At 41.9% G+C, this 21,221-nt stretch overlaps 3 protein-coding genes across 7 annotated transcripts; 1 reads left to right on the top strand and 2 right to left on the bottom strand.

The window, feature by feature from the left end:
- Nucleotides 1-6,243: 6,243 nt before the first annotated feature.
- LOC121568796 (acylpyruvase FAHD1, mitochondrial-like) lies at nt 6,244-7,044 on the bottom strand. The gene has a single exon (XM_041879230.2). It carries the CDS (start codon nt 6,940-6,942, stop codon nt 6,286-6,288), a length of 657 nt encoding a protein of 218 aa, XP_041735164.1. The 5' UTR covers nt 6,943-7,044; the 3' UTR covers nt 6,244-6,285.
- On the top strand, nt 6,966-12,673 carry LOC121568795 (hydroxyacylglutathione hydrolase, mitochondrial). Of its 4 annotated transcripts, none has more exons than XM_041879227.2 (9): nt 6,966-7,062; nt 8,158-8,348; nt 8,476-8,540; nt 8,690-8,807; nt 8,901-9,009; nt 10,378-10,481; nt 10,745-10,846; nt 11,402-11,481; nt 11,716-12,673. In XM_041879227.2, exons 2-9 carry the CDS (start codon nt 8,244-8,246, stop codon nt 11,813-11,815), a joined length of 783 nt encoding a protein of 260 aa, XP_041735161.1. In that variant the 5' UTR covers nt 6,966-7,062; nt 8,158-8,243; the 3' UTR covers nt 11,816-12,673. The 4 variants fall into 4 exon arrangements, with proteins under 4 accessions (XP_041735161.1, XP_041735159.1, XP_041735160.1 ...); XM_041879225.1 differs by lacking the exon at nt 6,966-7,062 and adding an exon at nt 7,069-7,443; XM_041879229.1 differs by lacking the exon at nt 6,966-7,062 and adding an exon at nt 7,988-8,006.
- Nucleotides 12,674-14,633: 1,960 nt separating this feature from the next.
- LOC121570361 (cytosolic Fe-S cluster assembly factor narfl-like) lies at nt 14,634-20,811 on the bottom strand. 2 transcript variants are annotated; one of them, XM_041881818.2, is made up of 11 exons: nt 20,730-20,811; nt 19,925-20,020; nt 19,515-19,658; nt 19,220-19,352; nt 18,963-19,097; nt 18,494-18,612; nt 16,587-16,716; nt 16,395-16,467; nt 15,946-16,083; nt 15,457-15,614; nt 14,634-15,120 (listed from the first exon to the last, which is right to left on the bottom strand). In XM_041881818.2, exons 1-11 carry the CDS (start codon nt 20,793-20,795, stop codon nt 14,879-14,881), a joined length of 1,434 nt encoding a protein of 477 aa, XP_041737752.1. In that variant the 5' UTR covers nt 20,796-20,811; the 3' UTR covers nt 14,634-14,878. The 2 variants fall into 2 exon arrangements, with proteins under 2 accessions (XP_041737752.1, XP_041737753.1); XM_041881819.2 differs by having other exon boundaries at nt 19,220-19,349.
- Between the last annotated feature and the right edge of the window lie 410 nt (nt 20,812-21,221).

Below are 21,221 nucleotides of genomic sequence, written 5' to 3'. Positions count from 1 at the left end.
GCCTCAGTACCATTTAATGTCCCTGGCTCACTTAATCTGTGCCAACTTGTATTGCATTTTATTTAGCTGTCTTGCTGATAGCTGCCTTTTCCGAGTGCCAGCCCAGTGGTAGGAGTGTGTGTGTGTGTGTGTGTGTGTGTGTGTGTGTGTGTGTGTGTGTGTGTGTGTGTGTGTGTGTGTGTGTGTGTGTGTGTGTGTGTGTGTGTGTGTGTGTGTGCGTGTGCGTGTGCGTGTGCGTGTGCATGCGTGCGCGTGTGTAACTTCTTACCCATACCCCCTCCATCTGGACAAGTCATTATCACCAATGTCTTCAGTACCAGCCTAACAGTAAACTTAATGAAATCAGCAGAACATTAATCATAGGCTACTGTGGCTCTAATGGGACTGCTACCCAACTGCAACCACAGCATGGTAGGAGTGGATGCTCAGGGCAAAGCTTTCCCAAAACATTGCACAATGGGACCCTGAGGAATGGCTATGTATTTGAATCATTCCATTCTATGGGCATGGTCTCAACTTGAGATGCATGCATAACACAACTCCCATTGATATCCACTGCAGGCATCTGAATTGACGGATCTATTTACTGTAGATCCATGTATCTGCTAGCTATGATTCAACCCTTTAATAAGTCTGGTAATATGACAGATCATGTAGACAGTCAAAGACTCCATCCTGCTTACAATGAACATGCCATCGTAAAACAACCCTGACATCATTGCCCCCCATTGTGAAAACAGTAGTACCAAGACATCATTTCTCACATATGAGCCAAAAAGGGGACCCCAAGTTTTCTAACAGAAATGACAAACTGTGATGCTATGACTGTAGTATTACTGTAGTGTACAATAACCAATCATTTCACTTTAGTTTCCATACACAGATAATTCCACAGATAATTGTGATCCAGTTGCTCTGACTGATTTGTTTACATTGAAGAGGATGGAGGTCTCAGTTTGGTTTTAACAATGTAGACCTATAAGATCCTTACATGACTGAATGTGTATGTCAGTTAAATTACAGGTTCATAAACCTTAACGTCTTCCGTTCCCCAACTAGACAATTTGTTGTGGCCCTAGTGGTATGCAACTCTTAAGAATCTGAGCCCACAATTTGATGCATGCCATCAATTCCTAGCATTGTTGATTTGTTTACCCTTATGAAAATCACCTGACGTGGATATGGTTACAGCCCTGTAACTATTGGAGATTAGCCGTAATGAGGGACCTATATATTTTGCGTAAGGGATGGATGAGACGTACATGGACATATGGCAGACTAATCAAAACCAGTCACGGAGGAGGGATGAACCATTTTGAGGGTTCTCCGCTGAAGGAAAAAGGCTGATTTGTACACACCAGATAAAAGCAGGATTACAGTGTAAAAGTGGTTTCCCTTTGATTACTCATAAATGAAGACACTCCGTACTACAAGGACTCCACACATACCGCAGGCTCCTAAGGCTGAGGGGAGACATGCTTGGGGATTTTGTCTCACTCTGTGGTTAGGGTAGTACACTGTATCTTGTTAAAAGAGTGACTCCGGCTTTAATTGTTCAGAGTAATTTGGGTCAAAATGGTTTTACTTGAAATTGGTGGTGAGTAAGCCTGTTTCAGGGAATGGTTTTTTAGAGTTGGGGATTAGGAAGTTTTACAATGGGACTTTATACTATCTTGGTGGACATGTTTTCAGGACAAAACTCTCGCTTCAATACCACTTAACATCCAAGTTGCCAGTCATTTAGAATTAGCTTATTGGGGCTTTATTGGAAAACTCACACAATTAAAATTAATAGGATGACAGACACCCAGAGCTGGCAAGGTGCAGTGCTAAATTACTATTGCCAATTGGATCTGAAAACTTCACACTTGAAACTATAACAGGGTTTTTAAATAAATGATTTACTACAGTACTGTCGACAGTCGCCACATTCTAGGCATTCTGTTTTGACTCTAACAAGTGAATCTATATCACTTTACATCTGAAAAGCACAATGATATCAGTCCTTTAAGACTAGAGATTGCCTCAAAATATACATCTACTACTTGTCTTCAATTGAAAGCATAGTACCTTCAGAGATGATGTGCCCTACACTCTTCGAAATTTTTTTGCTATTTAGAACCCAAAAGGGTTCCATAGGAGAACACTTTTTGATTCCAGGTAGAACCCTTTTGATTTCAGGTAGAACCCTTTTGGGTTCCATGTAGAACTCTTGGTTCTACACGTAACCCAAAAGGATTCTACCTGGAACCAAAAAGGGCTCTACCTGGAACCAAAAAGAGTTATCCTATGGGGACAGCCGAAGAACCCTTTTGGAACCCTTTTTTTCTAAGTGTAGCATGGTCCCAGATCTGTTTGTGCTGTCTTTTCAACTCCTATAGGCTATATGGTCATTGTTTGGAGTCAGGCCAAACAATTACCATATATGAATTGGCAAGACGGCACAAACAGATCTGGGACCAGGCTAGCTGTACCCCCCTTTTAGGTGCTACCGTGCTAAGCCTTAATGGAGTTCAATTTCAGCTGCCAAGGACCCCATTCTGCATGCCATAAGTCAGTATTGAAGTTCCATGGTACAGGACTAGTTTTATATAAGTCTATGGTATAGCTTTGCCATGCCTATATAAAGCACTCATTGGTTCTTGATATGTTCCATGGTTTTATTAAACCCCAACCACCCATGTATTAATTATTTATGATGGATTGCCTTGAACACAAAGTAATTACTTCCATGTGTGGGAGATCAGCTATAGTCAAAGATTCAGTCATTAATTAGGACATTTGTGAAGAGGACAAGACAAACTATGAATGTAACTAGTTGGTTTCCTAGACAGACAGACATACAGATGCACACACACACACACACACACACAATCCAAACTTACACACAATATTTTTCTCAGCTAATCGCCAGCAATGAAATCCCATACTATCTATTCCGCGATAGTTTCCCATTCGTTGCCATGTGGACATATCTGTGCCTTGTTGTCATGCATGTGATATTGAATCCTCCCTCACTCTTTCCACTGGATGTGTGTGCCTGTGGCGTCTGTTTTCTTAGAATGGCCACACCACAGTACAGTCTGGTGACATACATACAGCACAGCATGCAAGCAGAACATCACGAACTGTCATTTTCTAACCGCAGACGTGACCAAACTGTATAAAAAAGTCTATAGGAATCTCAGAGTCAAGTCTATAGGACCTTTTCAAAAGTGCACTTGAAAATGACTTCACATGAACAGACAAAATAATGTTTTTTAAGTGATCAACTGTTTCCCAATCACCGCCCATTTTGCAGCCTACAGATGAGCTGGAGCATGGGGTGAGAAATCAACATAAAAGGAGGGAGCTGCTTTCTGTATGAACCCAAGTGCAGGGACTCAATGTCCTCAAGCCAAGAGAAGAGAGATACCTACCTGCCACTACCACTTCCGCCAAGTCTTGAGCTGCTGATGAGTGCTGAGGATGGATTAAGGTGTCATACAGACTGTCTGTGTGAACTGAACCTCCAAAACTCCTCTGCCTTCCTTCCTGCCTGTGTACCTCACCTCTCCCTGCTCCTGGAATAACAGCTACCAGGCCTGTCATCTTTTAAAGAGCTCTGTGTTCGCACACAGTGGAAGTATCTCAGACAAATTAAATGGTAACTGATACCTTTCTTGTGTGACTGAGTGAGTGTCAGTATTTGGTCATGTTAACTTGGGGTTTATTTTTTTGGGGCTTAGTCTAATTAAATGTGTAGAAATGCAAAAGCTATACCCCACAGCGGAATTGCTTTTGTTTCCCCACTCAAAAGAAAGAATGATAAAAGTGAATGTGTTTTATTTTCACAATGGGATTCCCTTTCTTCAAAGAGCGACTTCCCTCTTTGGCTCACTTTTACCCCACTGGCTTGATGCCTTGCAATGAATGACATCATTGTTACTGTCAGTGTGTGAGTGTCGGGTTGGTTTGAAGACACGCTGTGGTCTGACTGCAGGTAATCCACTCCCTGAGAATGTTAAGTGTACCTTCTCAGGCCTCTCGCTCGATGACAACATGCCATTTCACTGTGCTAAATGCTAAGCCATGGCTCCACACTCGGCTTTGAACCCATTGTTCAAGCCTAAGAGGAGACTAGAGGATAATACTCACAGACACATATAAGCCAAGATGATGATGAATCATATCTCGTAAAAAGGAGACACCTGTAGCTACACAAAGCATACACATGCATATGCTATAACCCAATCATTGTTCACGAGACTGTATCAGAGACGATAGTTGGGTACAGTTAATAATAATAATAATAATAATATGCCATTTAGCAGACGCTTTTATCCAAAGTGACTTACAGTCATGCGTGCATACATTTTTGTGTATGGGTGGTCCCGGGGATCGAACCCACTACCTTGGCGTTACAAGCGCCGTGCTCTACCAGTTGAGCTACAGAGGACCACCCAGTTACAGCTACACTGAGATTCTCAGATAGATAAAAACTGAACCTTTCATAGTTGCTATGATGATGAACACGTTGGACATACCCCTAGTCCCCTGGAGGCTGCTGGGACATAGAGTTGTGAGGCTGGGTGATAGAATACCTCTGAGGTGTGGGATGATGATGGTGTATACTACAAACAGACTCAGGTTACAGGGAGAGACAGGCCAGGGACAAGCCAGTCTGAGACTGTGATTGATCCTGAAAGCAGAGAGGCCTGTGGGAGAAGTGTAATTGAACCTGGAACAGATGTTAAACACCCCTGGAAGAATGTGGTTACGGAGAGGGCAGAGCCGGCAGACCCACACGACCCTTATTAACCGGCATCATGGACAACGGTTGAGCCACACAGCCCGAGCCAGTTACAGATAAGAGGATATATTTGACAGTGGATGTGAGAAACTGAGAAATGACGGACTGTAATCAAGTCAGACAGAATTTACACGAGCCTGAAAATCTGGAGTCCTTTCCTGGAAAGAGGCAAAATGAAAAAGGCTTGTTTGATCCTATGACAAGAAACATTCCAGTTGAGAGTTGTCGCAGGTTGAGAGGAATCATACAATTTTCACACTATCGTGCCGACCCGAACCAAGCTTTGCTGGCTCCGATATCAATATCAATTAGCCACTATGGTGGACACACAACCAGGCAAGCTAGGTACAGAAAAGCTCAGATAAGTTTGATTCGGTTTGGCTCAGTAATGTGAAAAGCCCTTTAGTCTGTTCCTCTTAAAAATATAGAGATTCAAGTGGAAATGGAGGGTGACAAGGAGATGCCTCAGGCCTGAAGTATGATACTCTGATCACTTCCAAAAAACACGGGTGTAATATACTGTCTCATAAAGCCAGTGGATGAAAAGACAGTCTCCTCTCCACTGTTATAACAGGAGAACTTGCAGCAGGTCCACAACACAAGAGTCAAACCTCCCTAAACTCTCTCTCTCAATAAGTCACGTCCCAAACATCACTCATCTGTGACACTGTAGTGGAGACTCATTTCATCTATGAAATGTTTGAGATTATAAAAGGCATGCCAATATAAATTAACAGGCTGTAAATGTTTAATGTGACTATTTCTTCAGGCTAATTTGGCTTTGAAGAGGATTGGGCCTGTAAGAGAAAATCCCCTGCATTCTTTTCCTATTCCCAGTAGAGTAGACAGAGTACAAAAGGCCATGGGCAATGTTCCTCACAAACAAGAGAAAAAGACACATGCCCAAAGATCTTGAAGACGAACATTGTAATTATGATCACAGTGATGTGCTGTGACGGAGGCTGATATCTAGGGTTGTGGGTTTGATTCCCACGGGGGGCCAGTATGAAAATGTATGCACTCACTAACTGTAAATCGCTCTGGATAAGAGCGTCTGCTAAATGACTAAAATGTAAATGTCTAGAGCAGAACACAACAATAGGTCAGGATAAGGTTAAGATCAGCACCTGTGTCTGAAATCTACTGGACCAGAATTCAAGACTTCAAGTTTTGCATCGATCATATATTTCCCATTGTGAAATCAATACACGTTTTAGTGTAATAGACTACATTGTAATTCTGTAGGAGGACAGAATATGTATTCATCTTTAGAACAATCTCATGAATCTTTGAGTGAGCACTGCCCTCTGCTGGTTTCAGAACTACAACAATGTACTTGATCAGTGTAGCCATACATTTACTGCATGGAATAGGCCTGCCTAATGATTCCGGTGTAATTCCATACATTTCTTCCAGCACTCTGCTCTGATTAAAAGCAAATTACAGAAATGTACAATAAAATACCGATTTTATTAGCGTCTGCTAATGATCTGTCAAAGTCTGCCAACTTTAAAAGTCATGCTGATAACATCATCTATTGCAGCATGTAGTTCATCGTGCACCTGCACAGCGGATACACCCTTGGGGGTCCCAGTGAGAATCAGATCCCCCTCTTCTAGGGTGATGATCTCACTGATGTAGCTGATGAGAAAGGGAATGGAGAATATCATCTGAGAGGTGCAGCCATTCTGGCGCATCTGGTCGTTCACTTTGAGCCAGATCTTCACGTTCCCCGGGTCGGGAATCCGCTCTTTGGGGATGAATTCACTGACTGGACAAGAGGTGTTGAACGCTTTGGCCAGAGTCCACGGAAGACCTTTAGACTTGCAGTCATCCTGGACGTCCCGAGCTGTCATGTCCAAGCACAGGGCGTAGCCTGCGACGTGTTCCATCGCGGAGGATTGGGGAATAGCGGTGCCCCCTTTCCCGATGACCACCCCCAACTCGATTTCATGGTGTAAATTGTTGGAGTATTTGGGAATGAGGATTGGTGAGCCCTCTGTCAGATATGCAGATGGCGTCTTTAGGAACAACACGGGCTCTGTTGGGACGGCGTTCTTCAGCTCCTTTGCATGGTCGGGGTAGTTCCTCCCGACACAGATTATTTTCTTTCCCCACTCCCAAAACCGAGATACATTTCGTGAAGTCATTGTAAAGATATCTTGTCAAGTCTACAGCTGCTCCGAAGCAGTTCTTACCATCAAAACGACCTTTGCCCGCGGCTGCTTCCTCGAACCAAAACGTACGGTATCCCAGAGTGGACAAAAAAGGTGACGTGTTGCATAATTAGTCATTCAGAAATATGAGATATTTCGATACGAAGGAAATGCATTATGTAAATATTACAATGAAGCTAAATCAGTGCATATATATTACAAACTGAATACAAATATGACGTCGTAAGGTTCCGTGGGTTCGCGTTCTCCAGCCTATCAGCTGATATTGACGTGCTACTCCCCCGCATTCGATTGGTGTATCTGTAGAGGTCAACGTTAAAAGAAGGCGGAACTCTTTAAACCAAACTTGTCTGGTTCCTGTACATGCGATTGCGATTTTAGCAAACAGCTACAGTGTTGCTATGTTGTTCAGGTCACTGGTAGCGAGTGCCTGCACTCTTGGCGTTCTTGGAGCCGCTGCAACGTATAAAATTGGTATGTTTCGCTCACATCCCGATCTTCCAGCTTCTTTCCACAGCTACAAAACAACCATGCAAGTTTATTAACGAACTGTCACTGATGACACTCTAATGTAATGTTAGCTAGCTTTCCTATTTGTAATTTGCACAGCATAGTCAAATGCTAGCTAGCTACTGTCAAAGCAGTCACAGATCTTTGAAGCAGCTGTCCCGAGCTAGCTATCTTGTGTTGATTAGCGCTTAGCAAGCCCCTGATGCTGTTACATCATCCATCCCCTTTTCTGGCATTGCCTCTATTAAAATTCTCTCACACACAGACTGAACTGAAGGCTTAGTTACTGATATGTATACAATGTTAATATGTATACAATGGCAGCATCGAAATATTTGCAAACCATTTGATTCCAGTTATTTATTATTCTGATCTTACTCCATAGTACTTTGGCTTTGTGCTTTCTTGTTTACTTTCATGTGAATGACGGCTTGAATAAATTGACAACATTCTCTCTCTGACATGGTTACAATGGCGAAACTTGACTTGGCTGTTGTCCAAGAACTACGTAGCCCCCAGTGTACATTGTAAGCACATGTTTACCCTGTATGAACTGTTTAAATATTTTCCCACGAAAATGGATTGGTGAATATTATGTCAACTATTTATATTTTACGATGACAAATTGGTTAGTGAGTTCTATCATGTCTAATGTGCTACTTTGTAAATATTGTGTAGCCCCTGTGCACGTCCAAGCAGCCCTTCTACACAAGGAAGCTCCCGATTTCCCGATAAGGAAGTCTTTACTGGTGGAGCAGAGCGACATGAAGATAGAACTGCTGCCAGCCCTCACTGACAACTATATGTACCTTCTCATTGATGAGGAGTCAAAGGAAGCTGCCATCATAGACCCAGTTGAACCAGTGAAGGTATGAAATTAAATATAGCCTGCTGTGTGTTAGTTAACATTAAAGTAATGTTTGAATGAATTTAGTTTTGATGGATCAACAATAGGAAATTATGTATATAAAATGTATAATTTGATTGTCTCTTCAGGTTGTAGAAGCTATCAGAAAGCACGGCGTGAGACTTACGACCGTTCTGACCACCCATCACCATTGGTAAATCAAGTTGTCACTCATTGTTTTGAATATCACTAAGTGCAAATGACTCAACGAAATTACTGTTGTGAGCAGTCCAATAACACTGAGATTAGATATACCGGCATTATAGGATTTCTATGTACCATGTGTTGTCTCTCTCTCCTCAGGGACCATGCGGGAGGCAATGAGAAGATGGTGAGGCTGGTGCCTGGTCTCACTGTGTACGGAGGAGATGACCGGGTGGATGCCCTCACTAAGAAAGTAAAACACTCCAACACATTCAAAGTAAGGCCTTATACCTGAGTAACTACCAGCAGAATAACCTATGTAATAACCATAACAGGCCTAAAACAGAACACCTGTCTATTTCATTGCCAGGTTGGCTCACTTACCGTCAAGTGTTTGTTTACGCCATGCCACACCACTGGCCACATCTGCTACCTTGTGACCAAAGACAACAGCACTGAGCCTCCAGCTGTCTTCACAGGTAAGCTGCCGGTATCTTTCCAATTTGCAGTGGTGGAAAAAATACCCATTTACATTTTAGTCATTTAGCAGACGCTCTTATCCAGAGCGACTTACAGTTAGTGAGTGCATACATTATATATATATATATTTTTCATACTGGCCCCCCGTGGGAATCGAACCCACAACCCTGGCATTGCAAACGCCATGATCTACCAACTGAGCTACATCCCTGCCGGCCATTCCCTCCCCTACCCTGGACGACGCTGGGCCAATTGTGCGCCGCCCCATGGGTCTCCCGGTCGCGGCTGGCTACGACAGAGCCTGGATTCGAACCAGGATCTCTAGTGGCACAGCCTTAGACCACTGCGCCACTCAGGAGATTTGTCATACTTGAGTAAAAGTAAAGATACCTTAATAGAAAATGACCCAGTAAAATCCTACTTGTGTAAAAGTATTTGGTTTTAAATATACTTAAGTATTAAAAGTAAATGTAATTGATCAAATATACTTAAGTATCAAAAGTAAAAGTATAAATAATTTCAAATTCCTTATATTAAGCAAACCAGACAACACCGTTTTCTTAAATTTACGGATAGCCAGGGGCACGCTCCAACACTCTGACATCATTTACAAACGAAGCATGTGTTTAGTGAGTCTGCCAGATCAGAGGCAGTAGGGATGACCAGGGATGTTCTCTTGATAAGTGTGTAAATTAGACAATTTTCCTGTCCTGCTAACCATTTAAAATGTAACTAATACTTCTCGGTGCCAGGGAAAATGTATGGAGTAAAAAGTACATGCTTTTCTTTAGGAATGTAGTGAATTAGAAGTTGTCAAAAATATATAAATAGTAAAGTACAGACACCTAAAAAAAGTAGTACTTTCAAGTATTTTTACTTAAGTACTTTACACAACTGCCAATTTAGTAATCAAAACAAGCACAAAGGCTTCATAATTCATAAAGGTCATGGTAACTGACTGATATTCTCATAGAACAAAACATATACAGTGGGGGGAAAAAGTATTTAGTCAGCCACCAATTGTGCAAGTTCTCCCACTTAAAAAGATGAGGCCTGTAATTTTCATCATAGGTACACGTCAACTATGACAGACAAATTGAGAATTTTTTTTCCAGAAAATCACATTGTAGGATTTTTTATGAATTTATTTGCAAATTATGGTGGAAAATAAGTATTTGGTCACCTACAAACAAGCAAGCTTTCTGGCTCTCACAGACCTGTAACTTATTCTTTAAGAGGCTCCTCTGTCCTCCACTCGTTACCTGTATTAATGGCACCTGTTTGAACTTGTACAGTAGTTATCTATGTATTATTAAATCAGCAGATTTTCATGGATGACATTTGACCCTTGTTATCATCCTGTTTAGGGGACACGCTGTTTGTGGCTGGGTGTGGGAAGTTTTTTGAGGGTACAGCTGAACAGATGTACAGGGCATTGATAGACGTGCTGGGACGCCTGCCACCTGAAACAGTAAATATACCGCTATCACTTTGTGTTAAAAATGACCAACTTCAATATATGATAACTTTCTTTACATGTAATGACCGCTAATGGATTAACATTATTCAGTGTCTGTCTTATAGGTTAGAAAAGGTCCGTTATTATTATTACATTAAATGTGACCAAGCACGTGTGCTGATAAACTCTGTAGTGTTCAATATTAACACTAGAGTTTGTCAGCACACGTGCTTGGTCACGCAGCAGATGGGAACAATGGTGTGTTTGTGTTCCAGCGTGTTTACTGTGGTCATGAGTACACCGTCAACAATCTGAAGTTCGCTCGACATGTGGAGCCTGACAACGAGGTCATCAAGAAAAAACTAGCATGGGCAAAGGTATATCATCATACATTCTGTCTATTTCATTAAAGGCCCAGTGCAGTCAAACATTTTCCTGTGTTTCTATATATATTTTCACACTAGTAGGTTGGAATAATACTGTGAAATTGTAAAAATGATAATGCCCTTAGTGTAAGAGCTGTTTGAATTTTTTTTTGTAGGATGGAGTTTTGTCCTTCCATGGTGAAATCACCATGCGGTAAATTAGTTAGACCAATAAGAAAGAGTTCCAAACCTCTCTGCCAATAACAGCAAATGTTCAGTTTTCCCCTCCCCACTCAGACCACTCCCAGACAGTCCTAGCTAAATTCTTGTCAGTCCTAGAAATTGCCCTTTTGTTTAGAAGCTATTTTTGTTTCTTTTTGACCATTTTTGTCAATTAAATCACAGTAATGTACTTAATTGTTACCAAGAAATGATATTGAAATTGAGATGCAAACGGCTGCATTGGACCTTTTTAATGTGTGTGAACGTTAACAATTTAAGATTGGCCATGGCTATCTTTTAATGGAATCAAGAAAGTTGATTATCTGCTTTTTATTAAATCTGTAGGAGAAGGTCAGTAATGGAGAACCCACCATCCCCTCCACTGTGGCTGAAGAATTCAAATTCAACCCCTTTATGAGAGTCAAGTAAGGACAACACAAATGAGTCAGCCATTTTTAAAAAGCATTCGCTCATGTGGACACAAGCAGCACTGATCTGTAATATGAGCATCAGACAATCCACAAGTGCCCTCTTGAGCTTTGTGTCATAGAGGAATGCAGGGAAGAAGAGGATTTTAGCATGGAAATGAAAGCGTCAATGCTCACTCGGTGTGTGGTGAAATCATTTTAAAGTCACATCTTCTTTCCTTTCTATTCCAGAGAGAAGTCGGTGCAAGAGCATGCTGGGCAGAATGACCCCGTTGAAACCATGAGGAGTCTCCGTAAGGAGAAAGATGGCTTCCGGGTCCCCAAGGAGTGACGGCAGAATGGAGTCTAGTGAAATCCGTTCCACTACATGTGTACCAGTGCACTGCGAGCTGTTACTAACAACTATGGCAAAATATTTCGTACCTCTTTCATTCACTACATAAAATACTGTATTTAACTTCAACATTCTGTACATTAGCTTGTAGACCTAATGCAAGCATTAAGCAAAACTAAATTGTAGTCTCGTCGCGAGGAAGACTGGAGATTGAGTATAACTGGACTTGATACAGAATAAAATTAGATCTGTATTGCAAAAGATTGATTTAAGAATCTTGACTTGAATTAAGTTTTAATTGAGCTTTTAATCAGGGTTGATTACTGAAAAATGTACAGTTTGATGTAGAGTGAATACAGTATTGATATTCTGTAATGTGAAAAATAATATTTTCATAAACCCCAACCCACCAATTGCCATCTGCGGAAGCAAAACATAAATTAATATAAAAAGCAGGGAGACGCTTGAAGAAGGAAATGTATGTCTTAATGTGCAATGTTTGTACATTTATTTACTTTTTTTTCTGTGTAAAGCTTTCTTATCAAGTGTTTAATTACTTTTAATATGGTATATTTTCAAGACAATATTTCAGGTTTGTGTATAGTCCCTTTTAGAGAAGCCAGGGCTACTTCAGTGTGAGACTGCTCTAATTTAGTGATTGTTGGACATATAAAAATTCAACACTAACATCTCATACTATAGAAAACAAGACAATTTTTGCTCTTTGTTAATCAAAAGCTCCATATACACGCATCAGGCTTTTTGAGTGCAGATGTCAACTTTGATGCATAGGTTTTATTAAAAGCTCCATTGTCTCTTCCACTGAAAAAGCAATAAAGCACATGTATTCTGTTATTGGCCTGACAATTCATTTCATAACCCTAATGACTGTTACCCACTTGCAGATTTCTTGGGTTAAAACAGTGATGTTTGCTTGACATTCTGCATTAATTTTAAATTCACCACCCAATATAACAAAAGCTTCTAAACATTGTTAAATATATAAGCAATATATTTTTGACATATTGCTAATATTACTTAGTCCATTTTAATCAATGGTTTAACCTAGCTGCTTATGTGCCTCTTGTTCTCACCATGCCATACAAAGGAAGAAAACACAAATGTAAATATTTTAAGTATGCGCTTATTTTCTACCTCTGAAACAGTTATTTTGTATGTCAAGTAAAACATGTCAGTATGTATATCACTGATTGCTGGTATTTGGTGAATAACATGTACTTGAAAGTCACACTAATGTAGCATTTTAATATGCAAAATATGGTTCATCATATAGATTATTTTCATAAATAAGGCAGAGATTATATACATTTAAACTAGGTAAAATATTTCTTTAGAATTCCATCAGACAACATTTCAAGAGTACAACAAATACTTTTCAGTGCATACAACTGTAATAACAGAATTTGCTGCTGTATTCATAATTAGTGCACACTTGACAACAGTAGTAAAGTCATAATTCTCCAACCACATTAAGGTCTGGTATGAATTAGCTTGTGTGTATAGAATCTATAGCCTGAATGTATACAGCCTTTATGTTGGTATAAATGAATGAATGATAGGCCGCCACAGTAATTGTGAGCTCCCGAGTGAGCTCCCGAGTGGCGCAGTGGTCTAAGGCACTGCATCGCAGTGCTAGCTGTGCCACTAGAGATCCTGGTTCGAATCCAGGCTCTGTCGTAGCCGGCCGCGACCGGGAGACCCATGGGGCGGCGCACAATTGGCCCAGTGTCGTCCAGGGTAGGGGAGGGAATGGCCGGCAGGGATGTAGCTCAGTTGGTAGAGCATGGCATTTGCAACGCCAGGGTTGTGGGTTCGATTCCAGTATAACAAATAAAAATGTATGCACTCACTAACTGTAAGTCGCTCTGGATAAGAGCGTCTGCTAAATGACAAAAATGTAAAATGTAAATGTAATTAAACACTTGGCGATAATGCTCTATTTGACCTGACTGAGACAGTCCTTTAAGCACAGACAGAGAGGGATACATAGAAAGGAATGAATGGATAGACAGAGAAATCAAGAGATGAGGAGTCCTTAAAAGCAGAGAGAGAGACAGAGGTGGAGAGGGAAGACAGAGAGACGAGAGAGAAAGCGTCAAGGAAAGTGGTAAATTCAGTCGTTTGGACGGTTCTGCAGTCATCCAGTACAGTACAGATGGTTCCTCTCTAGGTTTCTTCCTAGGTTTTGGCCTTTCTAGGGAAATTTTCCTAGCCACCGTGCTTCTACACCTGCATTACTAGCTGTTTGGGGTTTTAGGCTGGGTTTCTGTACAGCACTTCGAGATATTAGCTGATGTACGAAGGGCTATATAAAATAAAATTGATTGATTGATTGAGATAGAACATAAACATTGATCCAAGATCAAGTTGTGATTTCACTCAATGGTTCAAATAATCCTAGAATAGGGATGCATCTCAAAAGACTAAATAGATTTCCTCTCATGTCCTTTCCTTTATTTCTACCAGTGGAGGCTGGTGGGAGGAGCTATAGGAGGACGGGCTCATTGTAATGGCTGGAATGGAATAATTTTACATTTACATTTTACATTTTAGTCATTTAGCAGACGCTCTTATCCAGAGCGACTTACAGGAGCAATTAGGGTTAAGTGCCTTGCTCAAGGGCACATCGGCAGATTTTTCACCTAGTCGGCTCGGGGATTAGAACCAGCGACCTTTCGGTTACTGGCACAACGCTCTTAACCACTAAGCTACCTAATAATAAGCCGCCCCATAATGGAACGGTATCCAACGCATCAAAGCTATGGAACCCACCTTTGACTCGGTTCCCTTTATTCCATTCCAGCCATTACAATGAGCCCTCCTATAGCTCCTCCCACCAAGCTCCACTGATTTCTACTGATATTAAAGAACTAGAAGTGACAGAAAATACCTGACAAGAATCCGCCATGCTGCTTTCACCTAACGTGTGTTAAGCTCAATGGAGATGAAACAGAGGAGGCCACTATTGAGATGTACCCTGACAGTCTTACATTCACTTACAGAAGCCAGAAACCCCTCAACATCCTTTCACCCTCTTCTTCACCATTTCACAAGGAGTCCGTTGGTGGCCTTCTCCACTGCATGGTACTGTGTGTGCAGCAGCTCCCTGGCTCTCTCCTCTCCTACACTCTGTAGCCAGGACTGGTACAGCTCTGCCACGCGCTGATCCTCCTCGGGCACTAGAGGACGCTCCTCCCTGTACAGATCCTCCACCTGCTGTAGTAACTCCTTGTTGTTCTGCTCTGGTAAGGGCTTCACCTGGCCTCCCCCATTCAGACAACCTGTATACACACACAGTGAGGAAACAACACACAACCCGGTTTTACAAATTCAGTTAGACTTGAACAAAAAAAATGCCTTTACAAAGAGGAACCTTTCCTCAGGGGAATTCATGCAGTGTGCTTTCTAATACTAGATTGCCTGTGGTAGCTTCTGTGCAGGTGTAGAATAAAGATTTCAACCATAGCGGTAAATAAATAAATGGACATGACATTATAATTCAATTCCACCCTCATGCATGCTTTTTTTCTTCATTCAATTGTATATAGTATCTTGTGTTTATATTAAACTAAAATGTAAACCAACAAGCCAACAAACAAAGCCTCCCGTTTCCTCACCTGACGGACAGGCCATGACCTCTACAAAGTGGTAGGGTGACTTGCCCCTCTTGAGTTTCTGCACCAGGTTCTGGATGTTGCGGAAACCGTAGGTTGCGGCGAAACGCAGCACGACCACACCGTCCCTCTCCAGGGTCACCTCCTGGAAGTCCTTGTTCCTATAGGGGACAGGTTCATCAGGGTTGTGTTCAGTAGGCACCAAACGAAATAAATCAGACTGAAACGAGGACTTCTTGGACTTGTGTCCAATAACAAACGACTGTTTCTTCAACTTGCTCTAATTTCAAGGTTATTCTTCTCAACAAATCTATACTTCCCATGGCTGATAGGATGCAGAGGCAGACTTCCCTGCACATCTCATCGAAATGAAGAGAGACTGAGTATTTTGCCTGCACTATTTCACAGTTGACACAACTAAGTGAATGCTAACCAATTAGCTGAGGTGAGCTCCTAACAGGGCTTTAATACTGCAGGACCCGACTGACTTACTTTAGTGTTTTGTAAGTGAGCTCCTTCACCTCCTCTCCAAACAGCTGTCTGGCAGCGTGTGTGAACACGTGATGGAGGTATCCTCCTGAACCGCTCCCTGCATGACCCAGCAACTCATCACCACACACACTGCTGAACCTGCAGGGACACAAGTGCGCGCACACACACATCAGCAAGTGTGGAGTTCTCCTGACGCACGCGGCGCACGCACAAACACACACACACACCTTCTGGAGTTCTCCTGACATACAAGTATGTAGTCATTTACATGTAAAAGTCCCCTGTAGCTCAGTTGGTAGAGCATGGCGCTTGCAACGCCAGGGTTGTGGGTTCGTTTCCCATGGGGGGCCAGTATGAAAATGTATGCATTCACTAACTGTAAGTCGCTCTGGATAAGAGCGTCTGCTAAATGACTAAAATGTAAAAGATGATGACGTTCAAACCCTTACATTGTATCCAATGGGGCTGGCTCCACGTCGCTGAGCAACACTTTCTCTTCCTCTAGCATCTTCAGAACTTCTCCTGTCATGAAATAAACAGAAACAGGCATCATAAAATGTACATTTAAAAATGTGATTCAAAACAGAAAAACACACACACTTTGAATATTATCTGCCATAGTGGTTTAGTGTCCTCCCTACCTGAAGTGATGACACAGTCCACCTCTCTGGTCTCAGCCTCCTCCAGGTAGAAGTCAGGCCTGGAGGCCTCCAGTTTCTTATCATAGCAGGGCATCACAGTCACATGGTAGATCTGCTGAGGGCTCAGGCCCTGCAACAACAACACACCTGTCAGTCATATCCTTTAGAAGATCTCATCCTACTATACAGACATGATAGAATCATCATCGAAAATGAACACACATTCTTAATATCATCTATTAAACGTTACTCTACATATCTGCTCTCTATCACCTGACTCCATTTACTCTATTCCATAACTAACATCTAGATATTTAACCCTGCAGTCTGCATCCCTGATCCATTCTGAGTGTCAGACTCCTGCATCATCGGCTGGCGGGTGTCATTTTTTAAATATTTTTTTGCAGGTTGTCTTTCAGTTCAAAACAATTATATTGCGGGTCTGAAACTTTTTAAATCAAGATTTTAAAAAATAAATTAATTTACAAACCCAGGAGCTTGTTGTTTTGCATTGTTATGTGAATTCCATTCTGTGAGCCGTGAGGCAGTGAAAGTGTGGAGCAGGGAACTGTCCATTATTTGTGTGGTGCTGAAACATTTTAATTTGTCCACATGCAGAGCTTATGTTCCCTTCCCCCACGTGAGAATACATTGCCAAGTTTACTTTCCCTGGCTAGCCTATCTCATGCAAAAATGGCTAATGTAACAGGACAAAGAAAATAAAAGTTATGATCAGGGAATACACAATCATGGAAACAGGTGCTGCGCGGGTGAAATCCCCACTTTGGAAGGATTTTGGAGTCATTATGGACAAGGACAACAACCCGGTAGATGGATGCACAGCCTGCAAAAAGTGCAAGCAGGTATTTGTTTATGATAATTCAGTTAATTATTAGTGAATGATTATGTTAATTCAGGCTTTTGTACATTTAGACCCTATGCAGGCCATATGTTTAAACCAGTGGCGCTGGTAAAAGTGTAGCCTACTAAATAAATTATTCTGGGAAAGACATGCTCCGGTATTTTAGCGACTAGTAAGTATTTTTTTTAACCTGAGGCTTTGGGCTGGATGTCTCAATGTGTAGTTCATACATGCATAATCTATGAGCAGAATTACTGTCTTACCTCAATTAGCCACGAAATCCCTAGTTTGAAAGCGACTATTTTCTGGAAGCTGTGCTGCGGCATTTTCCCTAACTTTCCCCCACATGGGCCAGCCCCCTAGCAAATCGAGTTCCAGCCAATGAGATTCAGCCCATCGCCATTTGAGTGACAACTAGCAAGAATCACACACAGCAGTGCGAGAGAGAAAGCAATGACGTGGAGCACATATCTGCAAATATGTGATGTAGTACACAATTTTCGGGGACCACTTTTAGCTCGTGGACGCTACTTTCAGAACTACAGGCTAAAAAGTATACAAATGTACCGGAGAATCCCTTTAAGTTTCAATTAAACTATTTGATTATCTAAACAATACTGAATGTAAAGGTCTTGTTTTGTTATGTCGGCTATAGGCTTTCATTAGGTAAGAAGGCTAATTAGAAGGCTCCTTTTTACAAAGCGATTTGAGTTGTCAATGTGCCGCATAGCATTGTGAAGAAAACATATAAATAGTTCTTAATTCATGTTGAATAGACATGCAGACAAATTCATTCATGCAGGGAAGGGGAATATTAGCCTACTACTCAGGAGTCATAAACACTAAATAAATCAATGTTATTTGGCGGATAATGTATCAGCTCTCGGAACAATTTTATGCAGATGGGTCGGGTTGCACAGAAAAATATGTCCTGATGTCTGGTATCGGGTGGAGATCAGAATTGATGTGGTTGGCGCGGGACGGGTGCGCCTCCAAAAAACAGACCCATGCAGGACACCATGGGTGTCAATGAGCCCCTACCAACCTGCTGGCCAGCGAAGAAGCCCTTCACCAGAGAGCCCATCATCTGCTGTGGGGAGCGGGTGGAGCTGACGTAGGGCAGGATGAACTCTCCATGGGTTTTCTCTGCATAGCAGATCCAACCTGAACACAACACAAGCCTGTATTATTACTGGACCTGGAAGAGACCAGGGCCTGTATTTATAAAGTGTCTCAGAGTAGGAGATGATCTATTCTCTTATTCCTCTTATTCCCTCTTCTGGCCGTGACCCCACTCTCCGAGGGTGTCTCAGGGGGAGTTGGGATATGCAAAAAACACATTTCCAATGAATACACACTTGTACATGTGTGAAATAGGACAAATATAAGCACCCATCCACTTCTAATCTGAGGAACTTTGTGAAATTGGGCCCTGGTTTCTGAAGTTCTATTGAAAGGATTCTGGCCTGGAGATAATCAGGGACTAGTGAAGGGGTTGAGGTACAGCTGGTTACCTGGGCAGGCAGAGGCCAGCATGGGCAGGGCCTGCTTGTCCTGTCCCTTCCGATGGAACCGCTCCACAAACTCCCTCTGACTCTCCAACAGGCTGAAGGTCCGGCTGAAGCTGGTGTCAAACACGTGGTGAACCCCTGAAACACAACAGTCACATCAGTCAGTATATTTTATCTAAATATAATGTAGATCACTAATGTGTCAGATAAACTGATGTCCTATATTACACAAATGTTTATCTTTTAACCTTCCCACTCACCCAGACCCTTGAAGAAGGCGGTGAGCCTCCTGCCCGCCTCACTGCTGCTCAGGCCGTAGCGTGCTGCCAGGGAGGCTCTGGACTGTGGGGACACAGACACCACCACCACCTTCTGCTCTGGTACACCCACCTGCTGGGGAGAGGAAGGGAGACTAGTTACACACAGGGAATAAATGATTGGCACAGATACAGACACCATCATCATCAGTGAACACTCCGGGTTGAGTATGACTGGTGGGTCCTGTTTGTGGATCTTCAGATGGCTGACAACACTCATACACACACCTTACTCTACCTTGTTGTTGCGTAGCACCCTGTAGATCTCTTCATGACTCTGCTGTGTGATAAGGACACTCTCAGCTGAGGTGATGCAGCCACTGCAGGCCAGGCAGTCATTCAGAGTGATCTTAGCTTTCTCCAGCTTCTGCTTTCCACCATCCTGGAGACACAAAGAACAAGATGGAGTAATATTGTACTGTAGGTAAACAGAGAGAAAGAAAATGTGTCTCAATAAGTAGCATCCTCTCCTCAAATTAATTTGATAAAGTAAAACAAATCCCATAAGGCAGCCATATTGCTTTCACCAATCCAAGTGCAGGTGAAGGAGAGATGAGAAGAGGAAGCAACATGGGAGTTTTGAGATTCACCCTCAGTGAAGCAGGCTCATGACAGTTGACATGTTAGTCAATGTGATATCATCCGCACCTGGTTAACCTGGAAATAGCTCCCATCATCTTCTATTTGAATTTTAGCCACAGATCTGCCTTGCTTCTTCTCCACCTTGACTGGTTTCACACATTCCTGGGAAAGGAAAGGAGAGCGAGTAGCAATCAGTTTAAGGGGGAAAGTACAAACACAAACAATACTAGCTAGCTTAGTCACATTCAGGTGCTTACAGTACAAGGACCAATTAAATTAAAGTGAAATGAACTAATGGTGTGTCTGACGACAGACAACTGTCACAGATAAAATTGGACATCTTTGGCTAAGTTCTTCAACCTAGGAAGTTAACTAGTTAGCTAGTCAAATGAGTCACATGTCATTTCGATGACCTAGCTACTTAGCGAGAGAGCAAATCAAATAGCTAGTAGCGGAGGCTGGAAGGAAACAACGTATTTGACTCCATTCTATGATCCCATTCCAGACATTACAATAAGCCCGTCCCCCTATAGCTCCTCCCACTAGCCTGCGCTACTAGTTAGTTAGATTAAAACACAAAAACATGCGCTTTCAATTCAAAACCACCATTGCTTCAACCAATTTACACAGCAATGCCAATAAAGCAACATACGCCTTTGGAAGTTGGACAGATAATACTCTATTTGACAGCTAGACAGTACTTAAGAGGTTAGCAAACGTTAGCTAACTAGCTAGCTAGCTACCGTTAACTAGCTACTGCGAGTGGGGACCAGTCGGTCGTTACCATTAAAATAACCACATTAGACCTAAGCCAAAATGATGTAAACCGTGTTTAATAAGCTGATTTTTTTTATGGTTAAGTGTTATTTACCTGGGAGGGAGTGATAAAATCATCTAGATCTGTCAACTGCAAAACACCGCTAAATTGGGACGCCATGTTTAGTGCTGCAGTAAAGCAGTTTGTGTTTACTTTGAGTGTCGTAAACATACTTCGTTAGAGAATGTGCTTCTCTCATAATACCAACCAGTTTTGATGCTTGGTATTTTTAAACAGTACCCACGTTTGCCGAAGCGATTAAATAAAAATAAATAATGTGCGTATAAACCCCATTTATTTCAGCTCTTAGTATTCACATACCTGAATCAAATCATATACATCTATGAATCAATGCACTCTTTTAATTGGTATTGTACACTGTCAGCATTGAGGTAGGCTATGATAAAGGAAACCCAAGGTGACCAAAACTTGATATAGGATACCATAACCTACACATCCAGGGAACTGTCAGTGCTCCTCATTAAATAAAAAATCCAGTATTAACAATAAAATAACAATAATCAAGTTAAAACCTTTTAATACATT

Source organism: Coregonus clupeaformis, chromosome 7, assembly GCF_020615455.1.
Source record: "Coregonus clupeaformis isolate EN_2021a chromosome 7, ASM2061545v1, whole genome shotgun sequence".
NCBI classification, from domain to species: Eukaryota; Metazoa; Chordata; class Actinopteri; order Salmoniformes; family Salmonidae; genus Coregonus; species Coregonus clupeaformis.
This window is presented reverse-complemented; position numbering and strand designations above follow the sequence as displayed.

Excerpts from the sequence above, each read along its gene's own strand:
- LOC121568796 (XM_041879230.2), bottom strand. The coding sequence starts at position 6,942 with ATGACTTCACGAAATGTATCTCGGTTTTGGGAGTGGGGAAAGAAAATA.
- LOC121568795 (XM_041879225.1), top strand. The coding sequence starts at position 7,371 with ATGTTGTTCAGGTCACTGGTAGCGAGTGCCTGCACTCTTGGCGTTCTT. Across the intron at positions 9,010-10,377 it reads GCCTCCAGCTGTCTTCACAG|GGGACACGCTGTTTGTGGCT; the intron begins GTAAGCTGCCGG and ends CATCCTGTTTAG. Across the intron at positions 10,847-11,401 it reads AAAAACTAGCATGGGCAAAG|GAGAAGGTCAGTAATGGAGA; the intron begins GTATATCATCAT and ends TTAAATCTGTAG.
- LOC121570361 (XM_041881818.2), bottom strand. The coding sequence starts at position 20,795 with ATGGCGTCCCAATTTAGCGGTGTTTTGCAGTTGACAGATCTAGATGAT. Across the intron at positions 19,353-19,514 it reads GGGTGCTACGCAACAACAAG|CAGGTGGGTGTACCAGAGCA; the intron begins GTAGAGTAAGGT and ends TCCTCTCCCCAG. Across the intron at positions 16,468-16,586 it reads GGACTGTGTCATCACTTCAG|GAGAAGTTCTGAAGATGCTA; the intron begins GTAGGGAGGACA and ends ATTTCATGACAG.